General features: G+C 42.9%; 1 protein-coding gene across 1 annotated transcript; it reads right to left on the bottom strand.

The window, feature by feature from the left end:
• Positions 1–3,399: 3,399 nt before the first annotated feature.
• Positions 3,400–9,224, bottom strand: LOC307077176 (pannexin-3-like; the record flags this gene model as incomplete). Its single annotated transcript, XM_079738501.1, has 4 exons — positions 3,400–4,243; positions 4,633–4,847; positions 5,756–5,898; positions 9,041–9,224. 4 exons carry the CDS (start codon positions 9,222–9,224, stop codon positions 3,400–3,402), a joined length of 1,386 nt encoding a protein of 461 aa, XP_079594627.1.
• Positions 9,225–13,451: the final 4,227 nt, after the last annotated feature.

The following is a 13,451-nucleotide window of genomic DNA, read 5'->3' as shown; positions in this document are numbered from 1 at the left end:
GCCCAGGAAGTTAGGAGGAGGAAGAAAAGGAGGATGGAGAGCTCATGCTCCTCAGGAAGTGAGGAGGAGGAGGAGGAGGAGGAGGAAGAGGATGGACAGGCAATGTTCCTCATGAAGTAAAGAGGAGGAGGAGAACAGCCCATGCTCCCCAGGATGTTAGCAGGATGAACAGTTTGAGTGCTTGACACCATACCTGCTCAACCATCCATAGACCTGCCGCCGTTCCAGACAGCGGGCAGGAGGGACCAGCTCCCCCTTCTGGCTGATTACACATGCGACGAAAAAATAAAAGAAAGAGGGAAAAAATATGGGTATCTCGGTTGTCAAGCAGAGTTGTCCTCAATGACATGTAATGTTACCAACACCCATAACCACACCAACACCCCCCACACACACACACACACACACACACACACAAACACAACGGAGGCTGACGAGACAAGCAGGGACGTGCTATCCACACTTGTGATACGGCACCATTAGTGCCACGCTGATAGCGCCTAATATTCTTATTGACGACAGCTGCACTTTGCTCTGGCACCTGCTCTTACATGCTTATACCTCCAGCTGCATGCTAATAGCCCTACATGTCACGAAGGGGCTCAAAGAAGGAGGGAATTGCAATATTTGCCATGGGAATTGAAGACTAATAGTTGATTTACACTATTCATTCGACGTAGGCTACATGTATGAGTTTTGAGCCTAAAAATTAGTTGTTTCTGTAACTCACCGTGCTGAAGTAAACAGGGCTTGAAATAAGCACGTGTAGTCCGGTGTTACGGAAGTGGTTATGAAAGCGCTGCACTAATTACAACACGTGTGCGTGCGCATGTATGAATATGTATGAATGTGTATGTGCTTGCGTGAGGTGGAAGCGGGCATTAAAAGATAATGTGCTTGGGTGGCACATGTTGGTGTTGTTTTTGGGTCTTATTTTATTTCCCCTTGTAATTATATCGGAGGAGGGGGCCACACAAGTCCAGCGTTCATTGTTGTGCTTATAAATCAGTCTTTATAAGAGGTTGGGGTAGTATGTCGCCGCGGCCTGGCTAAGCGCAAGGTTTAGATGCCCATATGGAAACACAGAGAATTGCACAAATGTATATTTATTTTTTCTAATCGCCATGGCCTTTATATCCGTTAGACAAGGAGGTGCTCGTTAGAAACGATGGTCCAGGAGGAAATACGTATAATTTATCATGGAAATTAACAATATGTGTTAACACAAAAAAGCTATTTAAAAAAAGTTTTGTCGAATATGGTGCATCAACATTGGTGTAAAGTAAACGAGAGTGGCTAGTTATATCAAGTCAACAAATAATTCGTCCATACCATAACTCTTTACTGCCCTCTGGTGGCGAAATGCAAGTGCAACCACCTTAAAACGGCGAGCAGTGTCGTTGATTTTAAATTATATATTTTTCAATTTCAGCTATTATTAAAGATTAACAGTCGTCTGATGGCAAAACAGAATTGCAAAGATCTAAGCACCCTCCCGCCATATTTTACTGAGTAGTGGTAGCCTACAGATGGTTGATAAAGGACTGTCGATTCGGGACTCAGTTAATCTTAAATTACTAAAGGTCACAGCTGTCCAGAGCACCAACACTGAAGTGTGCTGCCCTGGTGTGTGAATGTGCGTGTGTATCTGTCTCTGTGTGCGTGTGCGTGTGTGTGTGTGTTTGTAGCATAAAAAATATATAAATATATATGTTACAAATACACGGCTGGAAGAGAAAAACAAAAAACTGAAAGAAAGACAATTTTATTTTGTCCAAGTGCAAAGATAATTACAATTTCAAAAAAACATTTGCTTGACTATTAAACAAGGCACGGGGATCTATTCATTGGTTGCACCCTGCGTCTCAATTATGCACACAAACCAAAAGGCAAATTGTGGACATTATCTCTGTGGGTGGTCAAGCATTATTTTACACCGTAGGGAGGAAACACAGTGCTTCATTGAAATATAACGCTATAGGGGAATAGCCTTGTTTTGGAAACTAAGGACGGAAATAAATTGTGCATCAGATAGTTTGACATCCTCCTGGCATTGTTTAAAAAAAACAAGATTTGAATAATAGTGCCTAGTTTGTAGTTCATTTTATCTAGTCACTTGACATTTTTGTTGTTTTATCTCTGAAGTGAACAAGCTCTAACAGACCTTTAATGGCTATACATAATACATAGAACTGTTTTTATTTTATTTTAGAAAGAAAGGGTAGGAATTACTTGACTTTTTTATTTTCATAATATGCTGTTTTTCCTGTGGTCGATGTTATATAGTGACAAACATTGATCAACAATAGCCTTCAAGAACAAACATTACCCACATGCAAATGGTACTCCTTTATTCATATGACATGATATGCATGTATTTTTTCAGTTCAGAAAATAAATTAGAAACATGAGGCCATGTGATGCATTACAAATAATAGTGAAATAGAGGTACAATAAAACATGTTTTAAACTAGTATGACAAAACATTACAGTAAGAGATAAGTTCAGATCCAAGTCTACAGTTCAGAGTTGGTTTGACCTGACCTATGTTTTTTCTTAAATATGTGTATGTGTGAATTGTTTAAACATTTGCTCTTCATGGAAAATGTATTAATAAAGTAATAATTGAATTGTTTTACAACTAAACAATAATTAACAATAGGAAAGTTAATATATATGACTCCAGAGTCGGTTGTTATTAATATATTTGTCTTAAAAACACATAGTAGAAAGTAGCAGACTATAACGTTCCCATTTGAGATTGATTGGAAGTTGGCGTGTGATTGACAATCATCCAAACCCCATCTAAATGGGCGTACTTCTTCCACAAAGCGTTTGCCATGTCGTTCTAAAATAGGCTCTTTTTCTGGTTGGTTTGGTTCAACCCAATACAAAAAGATAAAAATGAAAACCATTGATTTGCTTCCCAACATCTTTTGACTAGAGTACTATCGCATTGATTCAGGCCATGGGTGGCCTAAATATGACTAAATGGTGTAGTCTCCTTCAACTCATGGTACCCCTGGTGGTTAGGCTCTGTGAAGAGACAGAGAGGGTAGTTAGGGCTGGGAAGTACTAGAAGAAGAAAAATAAAATCAATGTATTCCCCTATATGTTATTTTGTTGCTTTCAAAGAGACTATTTTAGAAAACCGGCTGTTCACTTTGATTAGGCAGCAGGAAAGGAAAAGAAAAACAACCAATTAGGAGCAACACACAACCACAAAAAATAGCTGACGTGCGCAAAAAAACATTACTGTATTATAAGTCTGTGATGCCTTAGCTGTATGATGACAGGAGTGCCAGCTCTGTGGTAGGCTAGCACGCTAGATAAGAAAGCTCTTTATGGTTGGCCAAAGAGCCCACTTCTCATGTATTTTACTGCCTGTCAAGAGGAGGCTCACTTAATCCATTTCAGGACATCCCAAACGATGTAGACGAATATGGCCACTAGCAGAATGCGCTTGAGAGTGTAGATAAGAGTTACGGTACCCAGGGTCATATTCTCCTCCACCAGAGGCCTCTGTTCGCCGCAGTTGACCACCTTCCCCTGCGCCGCCCCCAGAACCGTCATGATGTCCACCAGGTTGAGCCGGCCCTCCTCCCGGGCCTCGTCCACCTCCTCCCTCAGCTCCAGCGCAGCCTCTTCGTGCTCCTCCAGCTCCTCCTGGGTCAGCATGGCGCCCAGGCCCTGGTCCGCCGTGGCGGTGCCCACCCGCGGGGGCGCCAGCGAGCACAGCGCTCGCACCTTGCCGAAGGACCGAAGCTGGCCCACGTTGGCCCGGAGGAACAGAAGCAGCACGTTGAGGTCGTTCAGTGGGCAGCCCAGCTTGCGGTTGGCGATCAGGCCCAGCGCGGGCAGCACCTCATACACAGACAGGAAGGTGGTGTCCCAGACGAAGAGGCGCACCAGGCTGAAGAGCACGATGGGCCCCAGCAGCACGTAGATGGCGCCGTTGGCCACGCTGATGACCTGGAAGACCAGCTGGCCCGTCATCTTGCACTGCACCATCTCGGGCACCCAGCTCTGGTCGCGCAGCGCGCCGGTGCGCACAAAGCAGCTGAACTCGTCCTGAAGGAAGGCCGAGAGGTGGAAGTAGGCCAGGTAGAGGCAGGCGGCCGTCATGAAGATGAGCAGCAGGAAGCCGCGCAGGAACAGCATGCTGACCAGGAAGTAGGAGTTCTGCTTGCTCTGCATGTAGCGCTCCAGCAGAGGGTACTCATAGTAGCGCTTCCTCTTGGCTCTGGGAAAACCCCGCAACAGGTCAATGTTGACACATACTGTGACAAAGTACACTGTGGTTTATTATGTGTTTTAGCATTTCACCGTGGCGGTGACAGATTTGTTTTGTGTGCTCATTATGTACACACACTTTCTTAGCATTATGTGGTATAGAGCATGCCATTCATTTGATGCTTACACAAGCTGGCTTGCTAGCTTCTTGTTTCAACGTAAGTTCTCTGTATTTATAATAAAATGTGCATATAGTTAACAAATATCTATTTATATATACCATATTTAGCACAATTAGCATTCTTTGAGTCTTTTTTTTGCTAATTGTTGCGCAGCATATTAGCATAATCAGCATAATTCACTATACATTCAAAGCCCAACCCAGTGCACAGCCCTCACCTGTCCAGCTCGGCCTGAAAGGTGAGCGGGTTCTTGGTGTTCTGCCTCATGTCCAGGATGCTCTGGGCCATGCGCACCGAGCGGTTGTAGGAGTTGTCCAGCTCGTCGATGATGAAGAGCAGGTCCGAACCCAGGATGGGCATGACCAGCTGCCGCCAGATCAGGGCGGGGAGGTACATGAGCACCGCCATGGCCAGCAGGGAGTAGGGGAACATCTGGGTACGGAGGGGAAATGATTAGGGACGGAAGGTGGCAGATGTTTTTGGAATTGATTTCCAGGACCCCAAAAAAATAAGATTGATGGTTTATTTTTGTCATATTTGATAAGCTAATGGATCAGACCAAAATAATCAAACATAGATTTGTATGGAAAGGCTTTTAAATAAAAACAAACTAATTCACATGCATTCAATTAAATTGTTTACTTCTAATGCATCAATGATTGCGTCTTCAATTCCACAGCCGGAGTCGACTCCAATATTGTTAATTGTGTTAATCGATTCCCAGAATTGATTTGATGAATATTGAGAATCTACTCTATTGGAGTCAATACACCATTCCTAAAAATAAGAGCGAAAGAATGACAAGAGAAAAAGTACACTTATGTCTTAGGAAGTTTTCCCATGCCCCGGGAAGGGCATGGGAATAGATGGGTGTTGTATAATCTTGGCCTGCGAAGCCCTTCTGAGACTGACCGTGATTAAGGGCTATGCAAATACAATTGACTTGACGTGACCTAAAAATAGGATAACCCTACTCTATTATTAAATACACCATCAACTTGTGCAAGAACAGGTTATGACTTTAATGAGTAGGTCTAAAATGTCACAATTATTATTCCAAGAAAAATCTCGGGAAAATAGCTTGCCTTCAGCAGCAGGAACATGAAGTTTGTGGCAATTATTTGTGGCGAATCTTTGACTTTTTTAAAAAATGTTTGGTTCTTTTTCAAGTAGCTACTGCTTCCAGAAATCCCCACCCACTGTGAGTTCACGATAAACAAAATAATGGAGCGAGACACCTAATTCAAAAATATGCTCCGGGCAACAACAAAAAAACCAAAGAACAAAAGAAAAACAACAAAGTCGGACGAAGTGCACCCACTCAAATCAACCCGACTCACTTTGTGCACCCAGAGAGAACGCTCCTCAAAATTCCCCTGGCTGTCGAACTCGTGGTGCATGAGCGTGTCCCAGCAGTACGTGTCCACGTAGCCCGCCTGCTTGTCCGTGAAGTTGCTTGGGGGGAAACAGCTGATCTGCGGCCCTGCAGAGATGATACAGTTTTGTAAGTAGGGTTATTATGTGTGTGCAATATGGATGCATACATACTACAATTTTAGAGGCATTTAGATTTTAGGTCGTCTATACTAAGTAGTCTACAGAGCTTTAATGTGGAATTGTCTAGCAATGGCATAGCATTGAGACTTCTAGGGTTTGATTCCCTATATATAAACTCAGGGTATTTGGAAGGCACTTTGGATAAAACAGTCAAACAAAATGGCATTCATTTAGAGCTATAGCAGCCGCAACATATTATGCTGCATGTTTGCACGCAGGCATGCATTCAAATTACATGCACATAAATAGGAAAAAAACGCAAACACAAAACAGTAGTTCTGGTACTGGGGAGGCACAACTGGCAGGCACACATCTGAGCTCGGCCATATTTTTCCATTCCTCCTCCTCCCCTGAAGAAATCTCTCGCCCTCCAGAGCAGAAATCACATGTTTCTGGATGGCTACCCTAGTAATTTCATAGAGTCGTGGCTGCCCCGTGCCAAGCGGCCTTATATTTAGATCACCGACATGTGGTCCCGACCACTTGAAGGAACCTCCATCTGGCATCGGGCGGACCGGGCTAGGACAAGCGTTTGGGAGGAGACACCCATGGGTGTGTTCCTCCGAGCTACATGGGAGTTGTATAAGTGACAAGGCACAGCTTCTTCTTTTACTGGCAACCTTCACATCTAAATGTTGCACACTGCCATCTAATCTAGGGCTCAGAACATGGTGGCACCATATAGTTTATCTCATTACACACTGTACTGTACTGTTAACTGCAGTGTGTGTGTGTGTGTGCATGTGTGTGTGCGTGTGTATGGGTGCGTGTGTGTGTATGTGTGTGTGTGTGTGTGTGTGTGTGTGTGTGTGTGTGTGTGTGTGTGTGTGTGTGTGTGTGTGTGTGTGTGTGTGTGTGTGTGTGTGTGTGAGGGAGAGAGTGTGCACATGCGTATATGAGTGTGTGTGGTGAAATATCATTCAGTAAACTAGTTGTCACCCAGAGCAGTCCAATGAACTTAAAGAAAGGCCAGCCTAACAGGTGTTTTTTTTTTAGCGTTTTTTTAAAGCAATTGACTGACTCAGCTGACCTGATGGGAAAGGGAGATTGTTCCGGGGTCTGTGTCACCTTTGGCAGAGAAGATAACTCTACTAGCCAATAAAACGTATAACTGTATACTTTCATCCTATATGTGCTTTGTTCCCAAATAAAACCAAACAACAACGTATGTTTTGGTGTTTCGAGATATATATTGTTTTCTTTTCTTCGTCAAGCTGTTGACATGACAACAAGCAACCTTGGATCACTTCACACGCGGCAAACAAGCGCTTTTGTCAATATCCCGACGTCAGCTACACATCGGTAACGGTGAAAAGACCGAGTCAAATAAGAAACAAGCCCTACGAGGAATACGACTCGGCCTGCTTACAATAAACTCAACCTCGACTAGAACCCAGTAATTGGCCTCGATCAAAGCTGCTCTCTGTGCTGATCAGATTCTAATTAGGATGACAGACAGCTCTCACATTCAACCCTTTCTCATGCGCTTGTCGAATGAGAGCGTGTCAGTCTCGGGCTGGGCTCCCTCACCACTTTTCTTTTTAATTATACAGTAGAGGTGGGTTTGAAGAGCACTGGAGCGACGTGCAGCTTTCCTGTAAAAATATGTTCCTCTGTTTGACTTTTCTATTCTCTCTGTTTGCTTAGTCTGTTCTTCAAACCGGAAGGGTGCAGTTCTTTCCTCCCCCCAACTTTGAGTGTGATTGTAGCCTGAGCTGTACCATGTTCTTGTAAGGGCAACGTCTAAATACTGTAGTCTACCCGTTTTCTTTTTTGTCCCACTCGACTTTCCTTTCACATAATAATACCCTCTGGTTATTTTTCTTTGCCATGGAACACATCATCTCTGTGATGAGCACCAAATCCGGCGAAAAGCGCTAGCCTAGTAGACACACACACACACACACACACACACACACACACACACACACACACAAAACAAAACTACCCCCGCCCCACCCACCTCCCCCCGCTCACACTCCCTCCCAATTAGCAGCAACACCTCATCATTGTACGCGACGCTGGTGCGCGCGCGGGAACGGGAGAAAGTGTCGTCTTGGAGAAGGCAGGTGCGCAGCGCGCCAGACAGCAGACAACAGTGCAATCAGCCACTGTTGTGAGACTCAACAACCTCCCGGGAGGAAGAGAGTCGGCCCCTGATCCATAGCTTCCTGTCGCAGCGTAATAAACAGCGTGCTGTGCAGTCGTGTGCCGAGGCGCCCTCTGCTTAATCAACATGTCCTCTTGTTTGACTGCTTGTATGGATGAGGCTGTGCCGCCCGCCACGGTGCCGCGGGGTCCGGGGCTGTAATTACAGCGCCACCGGCGCTGGCTCCAGCGTCCCCGCGGCTATTAGCGTCAGACGCGAGGGGGCTGATTGCAGAGAGAGCTGGTTGCACCACACTGGCTTGGGCTGCTCAGTCCTTCTCCTGGGTCACCCATCTTACTCTAGTCTCTCTCTCTCTGTCTCTCTCTTGCTCTCTCTACAGCTTGTGTGTTTGTGTGTGTGTGTGTGTGTGTGTGTGTGTGTGTGTGTGTGTGTGTGTGTGTGTGTGTGTGTGTGTGTGTGTGTGTGTGTGTGTGTGTGTGTACAGCCTACAAAAAAACCCTTCATTTGAAAGAAGCCAGCAGAGTTTGACAACTCTGGCCAACACCGGATGTGTAAGTCTGATATAAAAATAAAATACAATTATATAAAATGAAAAACAAAATAGATAATCAACCTATCAATGCTAAGCTTAATGTGAACCTTAATTTAGTGGAGAGCATATAACAGGAACAAGCTACTAGCCTGGGTGTAGTTTTCCTAATAGTGGCTGATGATTGATAATAGCGCAGGAAGAACCCAGATTTAGAGCAGCAATAAAAAACTTAATTGAAAATATCCCCAAAAATGTATGATAAAACAAGACATACATAATTAATCCCAGACGCAGGTGAAAATAATAATAACACTAATGGGCTCCCGGTCATGTTACGAGCTGTTAGGAACTGGGTTAAACCCCCTGATATTAATAAAAGTAATAATAACAATAACAACACTAATAATGATGAAACGGGGGGCTCACCGAGGGAGACCTCGCGGGCGAAGGCCATGGACACCAGCAGCAGTGGCAGACCCACGGAGACAAACTTGATGACCTTGTCTAGGGGCAGCTCCAGCTCCAGCTGGGCCAGGCGCCCCGTGCCGTAGCCCTGCTGCAGCAGGGCGTCCGACAGCATGGCCCTGGCGGCCTCTCTGGCGATGGCCATGGTGGCGTCGGATCGAGGGCGGGGCAGGGGGTTCTCTAAACCTGATCACATATTGTGGGGGAAAAAAACATGACTTGAGGTTCTGAGTGGAGGTGAGTCTGAGTTGAGTTGTGAGTTGTGAGTTTTGAGTTTTGGGTTAGGGTTAGGGTAAGCCCCCCCCCCCCCCCCCCCCCCTCCCCCCTCCCGACCCACCAATGTGAGATCATCTGAACATGATATCAAAAGATGAACTAAGACTACACTGAAAAAACAAGATTATCCTTGAGGTGATGTTTCCCTCTGCATTTAACCCTATTCTACACACTTTGGCACCATTTGCAATTGAACAAATAAATGATGCATGAATATACAGTATAATACAACACAAGCATTCACTCTCCATTGTTCAGTTCATCAGATTGGTGCACACACGTGCACCAATATGAAACAGAATAACATTAACAAGCTTCTTACCAGATTATCTCGTGGCTGCTCAGTAAAAACCTACGTGGATCTTCCCTTCTCTCGTCCCAGTGCGTTCTTGCTAAGGCCCCGCCAGGCGTTGGCCAGCGCTTTAAGTATCCATGGGAGGACGGTGGTAAATGAGAGGGTTGGATCTGGACTGGACCGGCCTTAGACCAGTCTAGGTCTAATTAGAGGGACTGACATCTGGGGCCATGTAGGATGGCCCACATGGTACAACCGCCAGCAGCATGTAGACCACCAGAACTTCCAGAAAGCCAGGGGTCCGAAGTTAGCCAGATATCTCTAGTCACACTGACTGAACATCATAGTCATTTCTTGATACAAAGACTCTTGATACAAGAGTAAAACACAGGCCAGATGAACGTGTTAAAAGGTGGCTTGTGTTTGTGGTAAACCCGTCGACTCTTTGCCAGTACTTCAAGCAGCAGTAAAAAAAAGTCTATCAGCAAATCTCGCTCAAACCCACTCGGGTTTGCTGTGACCCACTTCAAACAACTTCATCACCCCCGGTGGCTTTTGCTGCCTCTGTTATTCCAAAGCTATTTTCGACATGCTTGAGTGGCGGAGTTCTACCACTGTAAACCAGTGTTCCTCAGTCAGAGTGGAGAGGCAGAGTAGGCGTTTATTTTCATGCCCCTTTCATCCGTGTACGAGTGTTCATCCAGTCAACAATAATAAAGGTGAATATCTGAAAATCACGTTGGATTAGAGGAATCTTTCTCGTCTCTCGCCATTTGAGGGATAGATTGTAGTAGTGTTTGTAATGTTGTGTTGTTATCCGGTTATTAAGATTGACTAAAATAATATTGTTAAATACGGTATATCCAGTACGGCCAGAGGCCATACAAGATCGGATGCCTATTCTTGTAGTTAAGGCCCAGACTCTCATTAGAATTATCAGCCTTCTCAACATATCAAAACAAAAACATTTAGCTAGCAAATGTTTATTTTCCATTGACAATACGCTAGACTACTTGCAATAAAATGTGTTTCCCCAACTGCTAACAGCCGAAGAAGACACTCCAGCTGGCTGAAAGCAGCTAAACCAACAACTAATCGAATCACAGCCTTAGAAAATGACAATATTCTAATCGCTGCATAGTTAGTAAGGACAATACGTTATGATCACTTACGCCATCTTGTTTTCTGGGTGGTTGACTCTGTGTTTATGTTTCGGCTGATATAGCAACATTTTGAAATCAGAGGGTTCCTGGTTCAATGCCCCAACCCCCTCATTCAAAAACCTTTACTGTTAATTAAAGAATCTGCTGTTTATGTTTGATGATTGTTGCTGGTGGGTAACCGTTGAAAGCTGTTGTAGGTACGATTTTAGGGTTGTGTAGAGAGAGAAAGCTTAAAAGAGCTCAATATTTCAAAAAATAAACACAAAAAGAAAACCTCCCTAGGTTCCTCTGCCATTGAGATGATTATGCTGTGTGTGTGAATGTGATTGACAGGCAAAATGGATTCTCTGAACCAATCAGCGAAGATATGCCCTGATTGATCCAGAATGAGCCAGGAACTGTCTAAAATCCAAATAGTCTCGTAGAGAGGCAGGCCGCAGTCAACCAGAAAAGAGCATTTCACTCACTAATAGCTGAAGGATGACAATGCATCTTTTACAGATTTCACTCAAATTACAGCTTTTACCTTTATCACCTTTAAGTGAAGTCCATGTCCCTACAAAGTTAACTTCCAGCTAACTTCAACAACGTTATGAGAGTGATAACAAACTTAGCCAAGCTGGAGTAATGATGATAGATTTGGATTCGACCAATCAGAACAAGTTTAGAATTTGGAACTAAGGATCATTTCTATCCATATATTTTATATTAGGTTTCGTAACTATGCAGGCTGGCGAAGTTGAGTACTTGAGAAAGTTAGAGAAAGCGAGAGTCACAATTTAAGGGGATTGAACCTATACTTAGATTGTGACAACTAAGTTTTATACAGAAAAATCATACCAGAGACAATAAAAGTTGCTGGTAGATAAAAATAATAAATAATCAACCTGTATTCAATCATTTGAAAAATTTGAATATACACTAATTATAAATAATACAGACTTAAAACGTTAATTTTAATGATTATGAGACCTATTTGACCTATTTGATATTATTTGCTTTCAGGAAGAAAATCACTTGGTTTAAATCCCTGGCGATAAAGAAATGCAGTGTGTGTACGACACAAAGTCAAAACCAGTATCTTTACATGTTTTAATTATTACAATTGGTCTATTGAGACACAATAGATTATGACAACAAAGCGTATAAACAAAATAAAAATATTCCCTAATGTCACTTGCTCTGGAAGATCCATTTAAAAAACTAAAATAAACAAACAAAGAATATCGATGGGACAAACTTCACATTTAACAATCAGAACATTCAATATCATGATTTTTCGTTATTTTTACCTAGGCAATCTTCACATTATAAACAAGTGATTCCATTTTCTTCGTCTTCCTTTAGGTACGAAACTGAAACGGTTTCACAGTTTGTTTTCTTTTTTTTTCCTCAGAGTCCTTCACACAGGAGATAAGTTCAAGAGACTGCAAAATCTCATAACTTCTTTTCACGCAAAAAGTCATGTGATGTGATGCCGGTTCTGTCGGTTATCCCAACGTTTTGTTTGCCACTCTGATTGTGTGACCTCAGCTTTTGATGAGAGCGTTGTAGTCGCAGTAACAAGATACGTTTGGAAGGACAGGATGTGTTTCTGTGTTTCTTTCATCAAACATTTGAAAAGCACAAAAAAAGCACAAGCTATTTTTTTGTGTGGTAATCTCAGTTCAAGAATCATATTAATATTTGCAGGCGATGGTTGAAGTTAGGTTTGTTGCTGTGAACTAGACCAAAACAGGCACTCCCCTGATATAGAAATTATTCCAGGAAGAAAATGTTATATTAACATTCTTCTACCAATCATTGTCTCGTGAGCCAACGGCTGAGATCAAGAAAAAACGAACAGAAGTTATAAATATGTGAAGCCAGTAAACACAGTCCATTATAAATACATTGTGCACTCAGTTTACACTGATTTACATTGTTGTTGTTTTGTTCATGGAAGAAAATTGAAAGAAAATCAATATTTTCATAAAGTTTGCTTGACATCTTGGGGTTTAAGTTCTCAACCGAACCAAAACAGAGGGATGATGAGAAGAACCATTGTTCGTTTGTTCAACCCTGAGGAACATGGGGGCCATTTTAAAAGACGTGATTCAGGGCCTAATGTCAATGTATACAGTGAGCTCCATAGATGTGTGTGCGTGTGCATGTGGGCGTATTGTTTTGAGAGTGAACAATGTAAAAAGGTGACTAGCCACCAAGGTTCTTTCGTTGAGGTTCTTCCCACTCATAAACTAAAACTTTAGCTTTTAGTTGTTTTTTTTAACTTTTGAGTCATAGTACTCTATTTTTTTTGCGATCGGTTCACATTGCATTCAACAACCAAAGTAATTCAGCTAATGTCTCAAACATTCATCGTGAGATCTCTTACGCAAAGAAATGGCAATTATATCCATAAATAATATTGATTACCCTTTGATAGAATAGGTGATCAATCAGGATAATTAATTTGAATTCGGCCTCAGCATATTGCTACGTATGGATCGATCAATTGATAAGCATGAGCCACAAATAAAAAAAAACAACACTATCTACGGGTATCTATGGATTCTACCGTATTGACGGATACAAATCATAATGACTATATCCAATATCGAATGAATATTATGCATCTCTTTTTGTTGAGGGTTGTGAT

Source organism: Pollachius pollachius (assembly GCF_949987615.1).
Source record: "Pollachius pollachius genome assembly, chromosome: 6".
Taxonomy (NCBI): domain Eukaryota; kingdom Metazoa; phylum Chordata; class Actinopteri; order Gadiformes; family Gadidae; genus Pollachius; species Pollachius pollachius.
This window is presented reverse-complemented; position numbering and strand designations above follow the sequence as displayed.